General features: G+C 35.7%; 2 protein-coding genes across 2 annotated transcripts in view; both read right to left on the bottom strand.

Annotated features, from left to right (window-relative positions):
- LOC127860914 (uncharacterized protein KIAA1958 homolog) overlaps nucleotides 1-17,893 on the bottom strand; it is a 217,918-nt gene that overhangs the window by 126,360 nt on the left and 73,665 nt on the right. The window lies entirely within an intron of this gene.
- Nucleotides 1-17,893, bottom strand: part of LOC127860916 (porphobilinogen deaminase-like) — a 58,734-nt gene that overhangs the window by 15,539 nt on the left and 25,302 nt on the right. Inside the window, exon 11 of the mRNA XM_052399230.1 lies at nucleotides 17,390-17,622. Within this exon, the coding sequence (XP_052255190.1) occupies nucleotides 17,390-17,622 (233 nt within the window). The remainder of the gene's footprint in view (nucleotides 1-17,389; nucleotides 17,623-17,893) is intronic.

The following is a 17,893-nucleotide window of genomic DNA, read 5'->3' as shown; positions in this document are numbered from 1 at the left end:
TCAATCACTTGTCAACCAATTGACCGATTGGCCTTATACTTTACACTTGCATTGGCCTTGGACAGTAGATGTACCCTATTGAAATTGGGGTCATTAGGTCAAAGGTTAAGGTCACTATCACACAAAGTATGAAAATCATTTCCGATCAATAACTCGTCAACCAATTGACTAATTGGCTTGATACTTCACATGTGCATTTGCCTTGGACAGTAGATGACCCCTTGTGAAATTGGGATCACTAGGTCAAAGGTCAAGGTCATAGCACACTAAGTGTGAAAATCGTTTCCAATCAATAACTCGTCAACTAATTTACTGATTGACTTGATGCTTCACAATTGCATTTTCCTTGGACATTAGATAACAGCTGTTGAAATTGGGGTCACTTGGTCAAAGGTCAAGGTCACTATCACTCCAAGTGTGAAAATCGTTTCCGATCAATATGTGGCACTTTCATAATATATGCTTAACTGAAAAAGTCAGTTTTTGACCAGATTGGTAAAAATCACGTTGATGGCCACAATTTCAGAACAACAATAGTGTTTTCATTGTTTTACTATGACATTACGTCATTTTAAGTCATTCTTCAAGTGAAATTATCCAGTTTAACTTCTTTAAAATGTTAAAAAAATAGTTGGGCAAAATATATTAATAACATGTGTTTGTTTAAGGTAGAGTAGATGACAATTGATAATAGAAAATACACATTTTCACCCGTGACTGCGCAACATGTGAACACATCAATTTCTCTATTTTATTAAAAAATATCAATATTTAAGAGAAAGTCTGTTTTAATTTCCACTTTATTTTGAGTTATTGAACTTTGTAATCTTTATTTTACGTAAGCAGTGACGTCACAGAGCAATGTGCTTGTAAAAGAAAGAAACGCGATTTTCAAGTTTGGAACGAATTGTTTATTGACTTATGAATAAGGAAAAAAATAATAATAACATACTGAATTGATGGATGCAAATAAATGCGAAAAAAAAACATATTAAAGACTGATTCGAAAAAGAGTTTAATGTCCGCAGCTCCACAGCAGTCTTTAAAAAAACTGGACGTATTGTAGTTTCACCTTGGAGACGGGCAGGCGGCCTCCACAGCAGTTTCCGCTCTCTAATTCAAATAGTTTTTATCCGATCTTCACCAAACTTGGTCAGAAGTTGTATCTAGACAATATCTAGGTCATGTTTGAATATGGGTCATGCCGGGTAAAAAACTAGCTCACAGGGTCACTTAGTGCATTTCAAGCATTTAGCATGGTGTCCGCTCTCTAGTTGAAGTAGTTTTCATCAGATCTTCATCAACTTTGGTCAGAAGTTGTGTCTAGATGATATGAAGGTCAAGTTCAAATATGGGTCATGGTAAAGTTATCAAGTTGTCCAAAGCCTTAAAAAGGGCGTATCTTGTGACAGTTTGGCACTCTTGTTCTGGTATAAGATTAATTAACGCCTAAACTAAGCTGAATAAAATGATTCAAAAATATTACGGGATCTGAAGTCATACTGCTTACAAATTAGCGCTTAAATCGGTATTGTATCTATGTATATATATATATAGTTACGATTGATACATATTTTATGATTGTTTAAAACGTTGACATATTGTGAAAAAGCTCTCAAACGATTACCTGGTCCTGGAAATACAAATTTAATTTCGGAAACCAAAATCAAAGTGCATAAAATGAATCGTCGCTGTTCTTTGAAAACCGCGTAAGTCAAATTTGGCGCAATTGTTATTTGTTTTTATAAGAACGGGGGGTTCAAGGGTCATTTTCTGCGAAAATACTGAATTTAATATCCAATTGGAAGGCATAGTTATGAGCACGTGAGAAAATCCTGAACACTCATTGGTGCCCTAATTGTTTCTGCAAAAACTGCGTAAGTCAATTTTTCGAACTTTTCAAAAAACATTTTTTATTTTATTTTTTTGAAGTTTTAAAATATATTAATTTAGATATTCTATGACAAAATGGGCATACTTTTTATTTATGAAAATATAAAGGCCTGTAGTTGTCATTTTAATTCTAAAAATGGACTTACCGGTACGCAGTTTTCTCTTGAATATTTGGTTCCTTTTTTAGACTATCTAAATTATTATATTTTAAAAATGTTTTTTCTGCCTATTGAAAAGTTGTAAAAATTGACTTACGCGGTTTTCGAAGAACAGCGACGGAATGATTAATCATCTCGAAGACTATTTTACCTAACAGAGGTATGTTCTGATGACAAAATCATAAATAAATGTCAACCACGCTTGAAAATAATGAAACGGTGAATACAACTAAATACGTCAATTTTTCATGCATCAGATTTCCGAGTGATCGTCCGTTTGCAATGACAAACGTAGTACCGCTTATTATCAACACAGTGGCGTTTTAGGCGATTCACCACGCAAAGCGCACACCGAGGCTGGGCAGGATTCATACTCCCTTTTTAGTTGGTCGCGTTAGCGGCCGACTAAATTTACAGAGCATATTTTGCAAATCTGTATGTGCTCAGAAGTCTTAGCTACGGTAAGAACCGCAACTCACTCTGCTAGGGACGATTACCGCTGCCTGTCTGCAGCAGACGACAAATGATTTTGCTCTCAGCCTCTAGCAGTGAGTGTATATACCAGCTTGTAAGACTACATTGGCCAGTCTAGTGTTTATCATTGAAATCTGTACATATTGGCTGCTTTCAGGGAACACGGGGCTTAATGCACGTCAAATAAGATTAGCATGTGCACACTGATTAGCCTGTGCAATGCGCACAAACTAATCAAGGACGACAACAGCGAACAACTTCAATGCCTTCAGCGCTTTGATTTATACTGTGTTGTGTGGTGACATCGTTTTTTAATAGAACAAAGTTTATAAGATGGTTTTTTTAGAAGCTTGCTTCAGTTGGCGAATGGAATATTCATTCATGTAAAATGTTTCACATTTTGGCCTTATGAGACGAGAACGTCTTGACCTGTTTTCTGATGTCAGTTTTTACATCCAGTATGTTACATACAACAGGGCGAGAAACGAAACTGTTGTATGCACATTATGTACAAAACCGGCGTCATTTGACATTGGTGTTTCGTACATAGCTTGCCTATTTATAATAATCAGAATTAAAACCATCGGAAAAAATAAGGACGGGCCAGGCCGGGTTCAAGCAATGTTAAGAAGACCTTGTCGATCCACTGTGTTGGTTTGGTTTTACATAATATCAATAACACTGTCAATGATGTTGGTGCTCATAGTTTTAATACATTACCAAACAATCTTATTACTAGTAATTCATTCAAACCTCTTTCATTTGAGCAACGCTTTGGCTGACCTGTGCGTGTACGTGTTCTGGTTCTGGCGATGCAAGATGGGGGCTCTACGAGTTATCTCTACACGTGTGCCGAGATTGAAACCGTTTGTTGAAAGGATGATGATAACATATTTCATATAGTGACAAATGAACCAAGGCAATAAATTGAATCCAAATGCCAGTAATTAAATCAATTTTGAACAGTCTCGAAGTACATCATCCAATAAAAATAAAACCTTCTGTCTAAGTAATATAAAACAAGTCGCAATGAGAAAACGAAGATACTCGTAATTCTCAAACTACAATAGTAGAAAGATGTTATTAATTCATTGACCTTTTGAATTTGTCAGGTAAAAATAGGACTGGAGCCTTGGATTCGAATAATTAATCATGTGAAATCAAATGCAAATTCGAAAAATGATTATTGATATAATGTTCAATTATATCATGATATATAAACGAAGGGTATGGTAACATCACCTTAATATTGAAAATTCGCTTATAATGACAAATTGTAATACAAACAGTTAAACGGTTTCGTGTTCGATAATTTTCATTCACGTGTTGATAGAATACAGACGTACAAGGTAAAGTCAGTGCATTCAAGAAAGGAATATAAATTATATGATCACGTGCAAGATGCCCAATATTCACATCGTCCTGGTCGCATTTTGATGCATGGAATATATGAAAATGACGTCATTTAAAGACTTTACAATTACTCTCTGTGCTTTGTCGTCAGGGTAATGAAGTTATGTGTGAATATATTGATTTTATAGTTATCAACCGGAACTTAAATGATGTCATAAGAACCTAATCAAAACGATTCCAATAAAATCTCGGTTAAAACTAGGTCACTAGGTCAAAAAAAAAGAAAAAGCTTGTAAACACTGTAGAAGTCACATTTAATGCCCAATCTTCATGTTACTTTGTGTAAATGTCTGTCTTAATGATATGTTGGTTGAGTTCAAAAGTGGTTCCGGTCCGTTGAAAAACATGGCCGCCAGTGGGCGGGGCAGTTTTTCTTACAAGGCTATAGAGAAACCTTGTAAACACTCTAGAAGTCACAAGTTTGGCCCAATCATCATGAAAGTTAATCAAAACATTTGTTTTATTGATATGTCGGACGATTTCGAAACTGGTCCAGATCGGTGAAAAAACATGGCCGCCAGTGGGCGGATCATTTTTCTCTATATGTATATAGTGAAAACATGTGAACACTCTAGAAGTCACATTTTTTGCCCAATTTTCATGACATTTGGTCAGAACATTTGTTTCCTTGATACGAGAGTTGAGTTGGAAAATGGTTCTGGGCAGGTGAATAACATGTCTGCCGCGGAAGGAGGGCAGTTTTCTTATATTTATATAGTAAAAAAGCGTGGGAACACTAGAAGTCACATTTTTTCCGAATCATCATGAAACTTGGTGAAAAGATTGGTTTATATATATATATATCTCAGATGAGTTTGCAAATGGTCTCGATGGGTCAATAAACATGGTAGCCAGGCGGGTGGGGCAGTTTTCCTTATGTGACTATATATGTGGGCGTTGTATGCGACACATTTTCTGTTCATAGGGAGAAATAATCCAACTTCATATTAAAATCCTTTCAGACATACTTAAGTTACGAAGAGGAAACTAAAATTAATGAAATGTGACATTGAGCGGTGGCCTTGTCATTTCACCAAACAGCATGGGAAATATTCGTGGCCTATTGCCTCGTCATAGGTAATAACTATCAGAATAATAATTAAAATCTGCACACGCATGTTAAAGGGATCTTTTCACGGTTTGGTAAATTGACAAAATTGAAAAAAGTTGTTTCAGATTCGCAAATTTTCGTTTTAGTTATGATATTTGTGAGGAAACAGTATTACTGAACATTAACCATAGTCCAATATAGCCATTATGTGTATTTTTTGACGATTTGAAAACCTAAAAATTATAAAGCATTGCAACGCGAAACGATTGAATAATTTGGAGAGTTCTGTTGTTGTCGTTTAAATTAACGAAACTACGAAGATTGCTTATATAAGGTAAAAAATACTTAATATGTGTATACCCGGCGGAAGAGCCGAGAGGGCTAATGCGTTTTTACTTTAGACTAACTCCAGGACTCCGGTGGGCACTGGTTCGATTTCTGGTACCGCTACTTTTTTTTCCTTTTTATACGCCCGTCTATGACGGGACGTATTATGGTATACCCCGCGTCCGTCCGTCCGTCTGTTAATGTCGTACGCTACGTCAAATATCCTTTGACAGATTTTCTTCAAATTTTAACACAATCTTAATATTGATAAACCCTGATCCCCTTTCGTTTTTGACGGAATTCTGAATTGTCGTTCCAGAGTTATGGGACTTTGTTCGTCAAAATTTCGTGATTTCATTGAATGTCCTACTGTAGCTATATAAAAATGTTAAAGTTGTTATAACTTTGGTATGCTTGGACCTAGAGTCTTGAAACTTGACATGAAGGTTGGCCAGAACTAGTAAGTAACCACTGGACATTTCAAGGTCATTCATTTGAAGGTCAAGGTCACTGTGACCTTGAATGTAAAAATGTTAAAGTTGTTATAACTTTGGTATGCTTGGACCTAGAGTCTTGAAACTTGACATGAAGGTTGGCCAGAACTAGTAAGTAACCCCTGGACATTTCAAGGTCATTCATTTGAAGGTCAAGGTCACTGTGACCTTGAATGTAAAAATGTTAAAGTTCTTATTTCATGTTATAACTTTGGTATGCTTGTACCTAGAGTCTTCAAACTTGAAATAAAGATTGGCCAGTACTAGAAGATGACCACTGGTCATTTCAATGTCATTCATTTGAAGGTCAAGGTCACTGTGACCTTAAATGTTAAAATGTTAAAATTGTTATAACTTTGGTATGCTTGGACATAGAGTCTTCAAACTTGACATGAAGGTTTGCAAGCACACTTAGATGACCACTGGTCATTTCAAGGTCATTCATTCTAAGGTCAAGGTCACTGTGACCTTAAATGTTATTGTTGTTCATGTATCCTACCGTAGCTCAAATATCCCCCGGTGGATTTTTTATACGCCCGTCTATGACGGGACGTATTATGGTATACCCCGCGTCCGTCTGTCCGTCCGTCCGTCCGTCCGTCTGTTAATGTCGTACGCTACGTCAAATATCCTTTGACAGATTTTCTTCAAATTTTAACACAATCTTAATATTGATAAACCCTGATCCCCTTTCGTTTTTGACGGAATTCTGAATTGTCGTTCCAGAGTTATGGGACTTTGTTCGTCAAAATTTCGTGATTTCATTGAATGTCCTACTGTAGCTCAAATATCCTTCGATGGATTTTTTTCAAATTTCAACACAATCTTAATATTGATAAACCCTGATCCCCTTTCGTTTTTGACGGAATTCTGAATTGTCGTTCCAGAGTTATGGGACTTTGTTCGTCAAAATTTCGTGATTTCCATGCTCATGTACTTATAAAATAAACCATGTATTCAAATACAAATAAACTGAAGTAAAAAAATGATTCAAAGGGTTATTTATTACCTTACTACTTCATTGGCGAACGACGGGCGTATCATGCGCTCATGGCGCAGCTTTTATTAAAATTTTATTCTTGATTTTTTACTGGAGCTTTTAAGATAAAATGTTTACATTTATCAATATAAAGCATTTAATGACAAACTTTAAAATATGCCAAAATCTGTGAAAAGGCCCCTTTAACCTATTTATGCATAGCGTCTAGAAAAACAAGAGCACCGCCTTGCGGGTGCAGACCGCTCATCTATTTTCTTTTTAAAGGTGAAGGGACTCTCAATTGCAATCACAAAGGAGGGAGGGTGGAGTGAAGAGGGGTGTATAGTGTGGGGGTGTGGACATTTATTACATTATCTTCCAAAAATGCGAAAAAATATGCAAAAACAAAAAAAAATGGGGTGGGGGATGGGTGGGGGGAGGGGATTCTTGGGTGCGATGGTTGGACGGTATTTCAAAAATAAAATAATAAAAATAAATATTTAGTGTTTTTTAACTGTTTCAAAAAAATAATTTGGGGGGGGGGGGTAAAGTGTGAGGTTGTGGTGGTCATTTGTGAGATGATCTTAAAAAAATAGGGGGGGATTCGGGGGGAAGGGGGAGGGCACAGGGAATGGTTTGGGTGGAGTCTATTGTGGTATGTCAGGTAAGAGTAGTTTTGTCAAAGTATCAATCAAATCTAATCATAAATAAAGAAGTTATGGCAATTTTAGCAAAATTTAATAATTTGACCTTGAGAGTCAAGGTCATTCAAAGGTCAAGGTAAAATTCAACTTGCAAGGTACAGTAACCTCATGATAGCATGAAACTATTTGAAGTTTGAAAGCAATAGCCTTGATACTTTAGAAGTAAAGTGGATCGAAACACAAAATTTAACCATATATTCAAAGTTACTAAGTCAAAAAAGGGCCATAATTCCGTAAAAATGACAACCAGAGTAATGCAACTTGTCCTTTTACTGTACCCTTATGATACTTTGCGAGTGTTCCAAGTATGAAAGCAATATCTATGATACTTTAGGGGTAAACAAGACCAAAACACAAAACTTAAACAAATTTTCAATTTTCTAAGTATAAAGGGCCCATAATTCCGTCCAAATGCCAGTCAGAGTTACATAACTTTGCCTGCACAGTCCCCTTATGATAGTTAATAAGTGTTGCAAGTATGAAAGCAATAGCTTTGATACTGTAGGAATAAAGTGGACCTAAACACAAAACTTTACCAAATTTTCAATTTTCTAAGTATAAAAAGGGCACATAATTCTGTCAAAATGCCAGTCAGAGTTACATAACTTTGCCTGCACAGTCCCCTTATGATAGTTAGTAAGTGTTGCAAGTATGAAAGCAATAGCTTTGATACTTAAGGAATAAAATGGACCTAAACACAAAACTTAACCAAAATTTTCAATTTTCTAAGTATAAAAAGTGCACATAATTCTGTCAAATTGCACGCCAGAGTTATCTAACTTTGCCTGTCTAGTCCCCTCATGATAGTTAGTAAGTGTACCAAGTTCGAATGCAATAGCATTGATACTTTCTGAGAAAAGTGGACCTAAATGCAAAACTTAACCGGACGCCAACGCCGACGCCAAAGTGATGACAATAGCTCTTTTTTTTTTTTAAAATAGATTACTAAAACGGCCCTGGCAAACTGCGCTGTTTGCTTAAATGAATTTCTGTAAGAAATATTATAAATATAGAAATAAATATACTAGACATCCCTAATTTTTTAAATAAATTGATCCGATTAAGAAGGATGGGAAGTCTACTGGGCATAAATGGGTTAAAGTTAAAGAGCGGACATAACATCTGGACTTACGGAGCGGAGCCTCCCCCACCTCTGAACACACAATCTTTCACACCCAGCCATACACGGACCATCAATGCGACTAATAAATATATGCGCACCCTAGGCGGCATATATTTCAGTTCCACATTTAACATAAAATAAAATATGCTATAACATAAAGCTCTATAACGCTCAAAATCAACGACAATTTCGTAAAGTATTCCGTAAAATAAAGTTAACACCTACCGGTAAACAATCAGTGTTCCTTATAGCAATAGCCACAATGTTAATGCTAGATGTGGTATGATTACATGGATTTGTGTAGATACAAAATGCTCGGTTTTCTTGATATGTGACACAATTGATTCAATTTTAATTTCCTGCGAATATATCTAGTCATGATCGTACGTCACAGGAATACTAAAATGATACCATGTTAGTGTTTATGTGCGTATAAATAGATATTGTTGCGGGAAATTAAAATGGAATTAAATATGCAAAACAATAATAAACAAGAGGGCCATGATGGCCCTGAATCGCTCACCTGACTCATTAAGATCAGATGAAAACTATGACCTCTATTGTCTACACAATGTTTTTCTATGATTTGACCTAGTGACCTAGTTCCTGACTCTAGATGACCCAAATACAATCCCAATCCAGATTTCATCAAGATAAACATTCTGACCACAGGTCATAAATATTGGATGAAAACTGTGACCTCTATTGTCAACACAAGGTTTTTCTATTTATTTGACCTAGATTTTTACCCCAGATGACCCAAATACAATCCCACCCAGATTTCATCAAGAATTCTGACCAAATTTCATAAAGGTTGGATGAAAACTGTGATCTCTAATGTCTAAACAAGGTTTTTCTATTATTTGACCTAGTGACCTAGTTTTTGACCCCAGATGACCCAAATAAAATCCCAACCCAGATTTCATCAAGATAAACATTCTGACCAAATTTCATAAAGATTGGATGAAAACTGTGACCTCTATTGTCTACAGAAGGTTGTTCTATTATTTGACCTAGTGACCTTGTTTTTGACCCCAGATGACTCGAATACAATCCCAAACCTGATTTCATCAAGATCAACATTTTGACCAAATTTCATCAAGATTGGATGCAAACTGTGACCTCTACTGTCTACACAAACAAGTTGTTGACGGACGGACGCACGGACACACGCAGGCACGCACAACGGACGCCGGACATCACACGATCACATAAGCTCACCGTGTCACTTCATGACAGGTGACCTAAAAATATGTGTCGGAGATAAACATGAACAGTTGTGGTTAAAATGCCATAGAAACAAGGGCTGTTTGTAAAACATGCATGCCCCCCTATATGGGCTATAAGTTGTAGTAGCAGCCATTGTGTGAATACGTTTTTTGTCACTGTGAATGGTGGTGGTGGTGGTGGTGGTGGTGGTGGTGGTGTAGTAGTAGTAGTAGTAGTAGTAGTAGTAGTAGTAGTAATAGTAGTTGTAGTAGTAGTAGTAGAAGTAGTAGTAGTAGTGGTAAAAGTAGTAGTAGTAGTGGCAGTAGTAGTAGAAGTAGTAATAGTAGACGTGGTGGTGGTGGTGGTGGTGGTGGTGGTGGTAGTAGTAGTAGTAGTAGTAGTAGTAGTGGAAGTAGTAGTAGAAGTGGTAGTAGTAGTAGTAGTAGTAGAAGTTGTAGTAGTTGTACTAGTAGTAGTAGTAGTAGCAGCAGTAGCAGTAGCAGTAGCAGCATTACAAGACCAATACTTAAGAATGATCAAATGGGAAAAGGTAACATAGCACCAGCAGTAAATATGTGGCTCATTTACAGGTCAGATTTGGAATCTCTGCTGTAAAATGAGATTTTGAATGAATTAAAGGGAGGCAAATCTGTAATAAAAAGAACATGCATAAACCGTAGTTGTTTCCCTTGTTTGAACCATGCTTAATCCTTACAAGTTTGGAAAGAATTGGATGAAAAATTTGGACTTTATTGCATAAACACCATTTTCTCAATTCAAGGGGAGGTAATTCTGTACTTCATGGACCAATAATGCTCATTTTTTGTAGGGTTTGTGTCCTCATTGATATAAAGACACTGTGCAAATTTGGAAAGGATCGGACAAAAAATGTGGAAGATTTTTGAAAGTTTTCACAAAATAGGCAAAAACGAATAAACATGCAAAGTTCAACGAGCTCCTGCGGCCATGTTTTTGAAGAATCAAATTTCTTTGAACGACTTTTTCAGGGGAGCCCTCAAAGGTCATCCCTGTGAAATTTTTTGAAAATCTGATGAGCGGTTTCTGACAAGAAGATTTTTTAAGGTTTTTATGGTTATATATGTTATATATGGTCATGGCGGCCATCTTGGTTATGTGATCAAATTTTTTTTAACAATTCTTTTGTCCCATGACCTAGGGATGCTCCACATGAAATTTAGTTGAAATTGGCTCAATGGTTTAGTAGAAGAAGATGTTTACAAATTGTTTACAGACGGACGGACGCCGGACGCTGAGTGATCACAATAGCTCACCTCGAGCTATCGCTCAGGTGAGCTAAAAAGAGCATTTTGTATCTACAAACATATATTTTACCAGACCATATATGGCGTTGAAATTTCCGAAATTGCCGTAACGAACACTGATTTTTAGTTGTTTAACTTTATTTAACGAAATATTGTACGAAATTTTCCTTGATTTTGAGAAGTTATAGGGCTTTAATAACTTTTTGTACAGCTTCTAAGAATTTCTCGAGTTGGCCGATATTTTCACAATTGATTTTAAAATATCACAATTAATGATAGCTGTTGCCAGTTGGCGGGAAACACTCTGGACAAGAATCAAAACAAAATGTATTTTAATGGTATACATTTGTAGTATGTTTTTCAAAATAATTATTCACCATCACAACCATGTTTCGTGTTCTGTCTTAAAAATGTGTTGTATATTATTATTTTGCACGCAAAGTACAAGCATGTAGAGCAAACTTGGTAATATCCTAAACGTGATCCAATTGATTTCACGGGGCGTTTTAACATAAGGTATACACTTAAATTTCTTTGAGCCTGCAAATTTGGTTGTGAAAGTCATTTCTGCAGAACACTAAAACAAGCCGGTTGGGTCTTAATGTGCATATTGACATGGGTCCAATTTACTATGCTACTCCTAATTCTTTGGATTCTGCACGAAATTCGTCTAATACAATCATACGGTCCCGTTCTTAAAATAAACTAGGGCGCAATTGCGACAACTTGCATTTTCCTCAGGAAAGGTTGGGTAATTTTTCTAAGATTATTGTATGTGCTGGATATTTATTAATCATGAGTTGCATTAATTAATAATAATATAAGAATGTTGTTATATACATATAGCCCCTGTTTGACGCATACTTTTAGTTTGGTATCATTCTGGAGGTCACATTTGTTGTAAAACTTGGTTAGAGTGTCTATCTTGACAATATATAAAGACAACTTTGAATATGTGTCAGGTGCACTAAAAAAAAAGAGCACCGCATAGCCGGTGCCAACGCTAGGCTGCGGGTGCAGTTTTGAATAAATGAAAGCTTGACCTTTGACCTAAAATGGGTGTGGCGTGTAGAACTCATCAAGGTGCAGCTACATATGAAGTTTCAAAGTTGTAGGAGGAAGCACTTTGCTTTGTTTTAGCTCGACGCGGACGAGCTGGCTATGACAATACCACGGGTTTTCTCCGAAAACAGCTAATTAGGTCAGACAGACCTTGTTACTTTGGAGATAGAATACACAAGGTTTTTCTATTATTTGACCTAGTTTTTGACCTAGTGACCTAGTTTTTTTACCCCAGATGACCCAAATGGAATCCCAACCCAGATTTCAACAAGATTAAACATTCTGACCAAATTTCATAAACATTGGATGACAACTGTGACCTCTACTGTCTACACAAACAAATTGTTGATGATTTTTCAAATATTTGACCTAGTGACCTAGTTTTTGACCATAGATGACCCAAATACAATCCCAACCCAGATTTTATCAAGATAAACATTCTGAACATATTTCATAAAGATTGGATGAAAACTGCGACCTCTTTTGTCTACACAAGGTTTTTATATTTTGTTACCTATTTTTTGACCTAGTTTTTGACCTTGTGACCTAGTTTTTGACCCCAGATGACCCAAATACAAGCCCAACCCAGATTTCATCAAGATAAACATTCTGACCAAATTTCATAAAGATTGGATGAAAACTGTTACCCCTACTGTCTACACAAACAAATTGTTCACGGACGGACGCACGCACACACAAAGGACGCCGGACATCACACGGTCACATAAGCTCACCATGTCAATTCGTGACAAGTGAGCTAAAAATGAAATCGTTTACGGCACAATGATTAACAAGTTAAACTTATGTAATCAAATTGTTAAACATGTGTTACTTAAACTATCCGTTTTCTTCATTGTGCGAACAAAAATAAAAATATAAAGAAAGAACAAACATTTCTGTCCATATTCATTGTATTTAGGATACAAACAATCTGCAACATATAATATATAAGCTAGAACTAAGGCACAAATAATCTTATCTGTAACAATATAGTACGCAAACATGTCTGTAATCTTAAACCATTCAAACAATTCTTTTGATTAAATCTATGTGATAATGTATTCATACTTCACCAAGACCTCACTTGTACATGTGTACCCTCACACACTTTGTCAGCTCAGTTAAAGGGCAAATAAGTCAGGACCATGTGGTTCACTGAGAATGACACATGATCGGAAAGAATTGTCTTGCACATGTACAACAGAATCACATCTTATGCTGACGATATATTTAAAGTTTCAATTGTATTACTCCATATGTGTGGAAGTAGTTTGATCCACACTCTTATAACATTTTTACTTCAACTGACCGACTGATATATCAACCGAAGCTGGCACTCTTACATATCACATCACAATCTTTACCGGGTAAACTTAACATGGTTTGCGGCATTTCAGATGAATAAACAAAAGCATGTTTGTTTGTTTTTTTGATATATCTGTTTCAAACTTCATTCAATTTCACATAAACAAAAAAAAAAACGCATGTAGAATCAGTATTCCAATAAAACATAAACGTTTTATTGTAACTTTTGTAAATGGGGACAAAAAATAACATTTTTTAAGTTAAAAAAAAAACAAAAACAATATTTTTAAGTACCGGTAATATCTTGCTTTTGTGGCAGTAACTTTAAGATCTGACGACCTTAAATGTTACTCTGATTATAGAAGACTGTCAATACTGTTCTGTTCAACCTTTGAGAAACAACTGTTTCCCTTAACTGAGTTCTTGTAGATATGATGCTAACATTTCACCAAATGCTGCTTACAAAAGCCACTCCTTTGACATAAATCAAGAGCACAGCGATACATGTTTGTCTCCTGACTTGGTTAATTCCATGAAAAGGACATCAGAATGAGATCTCTTGAAAGCTAGACCCAGTACCATGCATGTAAGATTCCACTTGAAAACTAGACACATTACAATGCATGTAAGATTCCACTTGAAACATAGACCCATTACAATGCATGTAAGATTCCACTTGAAACCTAGACCCATAACAAAGCACAAACCACTTGAAGCCTAGATCAATTACATGGCATTTAAATTCCTCTTGAAACCCAGACCCATCACAATGCACAATGTTAAATTTCAATCTAAATTCAATAATGCATGAGAAACCAAAAGTTTAAAATAAACTGTACTGTTTTAAAGGCAATATCAAAACATCATGTTCACACACTTAAACAAAACAATCGTTTTGTATTTTAAAACAGCATGTCACATATAATATAACAAACAAGAAAGTGGTGGAAGTGATGCTCCCCAAAGTTTTTTTTGTCACAATATTGCACTATATATTGAGATAAAAGGAAACGTCTTGAGGGGCATAACTTTGGACAAATTAATACCATGGATGGTTAAGCAACTTTAAATTTTCAAAGGGCCATAACTCTCTAAATAAATCAACTTACCAGAACCATCATCCGACCATAACCGGCTGATAATATGCACATCTCCTGTTGGTAGTGAAGCTTCCCATAAAGTTTCATTGAATTCCCGTAATAAGTTGCTGAGACATAGCTCGGACAAGAATTGCACTATTTGTACAATAGAAAATTTCAAAGGGCCATAACTTGATGAAAAATCATCCGACGAGAACCGGCTGATAATATGAACATCTCCTCTTAGTAGTGAAGCTTCCCATAAAGTTTCATTGAATTCCAGACATTAGTTGCTGAGAAATAGCCCGGACAAGAATTGCACTATATGTAAAATGGAAAATTTCAAAGGGCCATTACTCTGTGAAAAATCATCCGACGAGAACCGGCTGATAATATACACATCTCCTCTTGGTAGTGAAGCATCCCATAAAGTTTCATTGAATTCTAGTCATTAGTTGCTGAGAAAAAGCCCGGACAAGAATTGCACTATATTTAAAATGGAAAATTTCAAAGGGCCATAACTCTGTGAAAAATCATCCGACGAGAACCGGCTGAATATATGCACATCTCCTCTTGGTAGTTAAGCTTCCCATAAAGTTTCATTGAATTCTAGTCGTTAGTTGCTGAGAAACAGCCCGACAAGAATTGCACTATATGTAAAATGGAAAATTTCAAAGAGCCATAACTCTGTGTGAAATCATCCGACCAGAACCCGCTGATAATATGCACATCTCCTCTTGGTAGTGAAGCTTCCCATAAAGTTTAATTGAATTCCAATCATTAGTTGCTGAGAAATAGCCCGGACAAGAATTGCACTATATGTACAGTTAATGGAAAATTTCAAAGGGCCATAACTCTATGAAAAATCATCTGACCAGAACCTGCTGATAATATGCACATCTCCTCTTGGTAGTGAAGCTTCCCATAATGTTTCATTGAATTACGGTCATTAGATTCTGAGAAATAGCCCGGACAAAAAATTGTGCACGGACGGACACACAGACACACGGAAACACAGAAGGACAGACGAAGCGGCGACTATATGCTTCCCCCAAAATTAATTTTGGGGGAGCATAATAAAACATATAAATTAAATTATCATATCTAAACAGTAGATCTAATAGAACAGCTGTTCAAATTACAGCAAAATTGCTGAATAGTAATAAAACACCCATCTGAGCACCATGATAGCAGTACATATGCATTGGAATGTAATCTTGAATAAAATGCGTTATATAGTTTACATTATGTAATGTACAAATAAGAAAGAAGATGAGTCAATGATAATAATGAGTAATGCTACATACCATACATTAGAAATTATTTCAAACTCTGACATTTAACTGGTTGTAAAAACATGATTATACATCACCTAGTTATTTGAGAATACAATCACATTAAAACCGATTCAATCAATATTTAATATCAGATAACAGATATCAATCAAACATGTAATACAATATTCGTATATCATTATTACATAAATATGAATAAACACTATGTTAAATTTATTTTGTTTGTGTTTTTCTTGTTTAAATGACTATTGGATATTTGTTGATAAATTTTGAGATAAAGAAAGGGCCACAAAAAGTAAAGTGAGTTTGTATCTTCTATTTTTGAAAGCCCATCCATTTTTAAAAAATGTTACTTTTTCTATCCACTTTGCTTTAGTCAACATATGTTTACAATACAGAGAGCCTATTTCACATTGAACATTCAAAAGTACAAAATGTAAGAATTCAACATTTAACTTAAAATATCAACTTAACGCATTGTTTGGCTGAAAACTTCTACAAGTGTATTGATTTTTTTTAAGCGCTCTCCTCTGACGATATTAAAACTGGATTAAATATAATTACAATTTATATTTACTACACTATATCAGTTCAATGTTTAAGGGAACAATTCAGCCCAACAACTGATCAATTTTTTGTGCCCTAAAAGGAAAAACAAAACAAAATGAAAATGAGATGTATTTACAAAAGTGCATTATTGGTTACAATTATAAACAATAGATGTGTTCGTCAGAAACACAATGCCCCCTATTGCGCCGCTTTGATTTTTTATATATTTTTGTTTGACCTTTGACCTTAAAGGATGACCTTGACCTTGAACTTCCACCACTCAAAATGTGCAGCTTCATGAGAAAGCCGCTTTGAAATTTAAAAAAAAAAAATTACCTTTGACCTTGAAAGATGACCTTGAACACCATATATTAGACATTTGATCTTGAAGGATGACCTTGACCTTCACCTTTCACCTCTCAAAATGTGCAGCTCTGTGAGATGCACATGCATGCCAAATATCAAGCTGCTATCTTCAATATTGAAAAAGTTATGGCCATTAAAGTTTTCAGACGGACGGACAGACTGACATACTGACTGACACACTGACAGACAGTTCAACTGCTATATGCCACCCTACCAGGGACATAAAAAAAAAGATGGTGTATGTGTTGGTAAAAGTCAACATTGTCAGAGCCAACTAAATTTTAACTGAAGAAGTTTAACAAACGTCTTCATACCTTCATACTTTAACACACATTTCAAATAAAATCCATATTTTAGGGTTTAAACCAACAATCTTAACAAATCGACTAGACTGTTACACAAATTTACAAGAAAAGGTACTTTACAGAACCATTTCTGTGTAATGTCTCTCTCTGACTTCAAATCATAGGCTGTGGAAATTATTTCCATCTAATAGATCCATTTTTTTACACACAAAATTAAAATCTCTAGCTGCAAAATTGTATAAAACACATTTTCAGCATATATATAAATAACATAGTTTGTCCTTACATATTATTATCATTCTAAATGCTACCAAACCTACTCTGCAGTGACTTCCCCTTGCTTTGTTTTCTCCACCATTTCCCGCTCTTTTCTTGCTTTCTCCTCCATCACTGCCCTTGCCGTCTGCTCCTTAGCCTCAGCGAGAATGTTTGCTGCCTCGGTTGCCAGCAGAAGATTTGCAAGCTCTGTTCCAACTTCTTCTGCGATGTGGCACAATGCCGGGTCGATGTTACCAGGCACAATTGCAGCAAACAGGTGACCGTTGGTTGCCATCTTTAAACATAGTCCTTAATTTATATTGATGATTTAACCCATTTATGCCTAGTGGATTCACCCATCGTTCTAAATTGGATCAATTTATTTCCAAAATTAAGGATGTCTAGTATATTTATTTCTATATTTAGAATATTTTTTATAGAAATTCATTCAAGAAAACAGCGCAGACCCAAATGAGACGCCGCATAATGCTGTTTGCCAAGGCCTTTTTTCTAGACGCTAGGCATAAATGGGTTAAATGTTGCATCTTATTTAACAAAACCTATCT

This window comes from Dreissena polymorpha, chromosome 15 (assembly GCF_020536995.1).
Source record: "Dreissena polymorpha isolate Duluth1 chromosome 15, UMN_Dpol_1.0, whole genome shotgun sequence".
In the NCBI taxonomy this organism is placed as follows: Eukaryota; Metazoa; Mollusca; class Bivalvia; order Myida; family Dreissenidae; genus Dreissena; species Dreissena polymorpha.
This window is presented reverse-complemented; position numbering and strand designations above follow the sequence as displayed.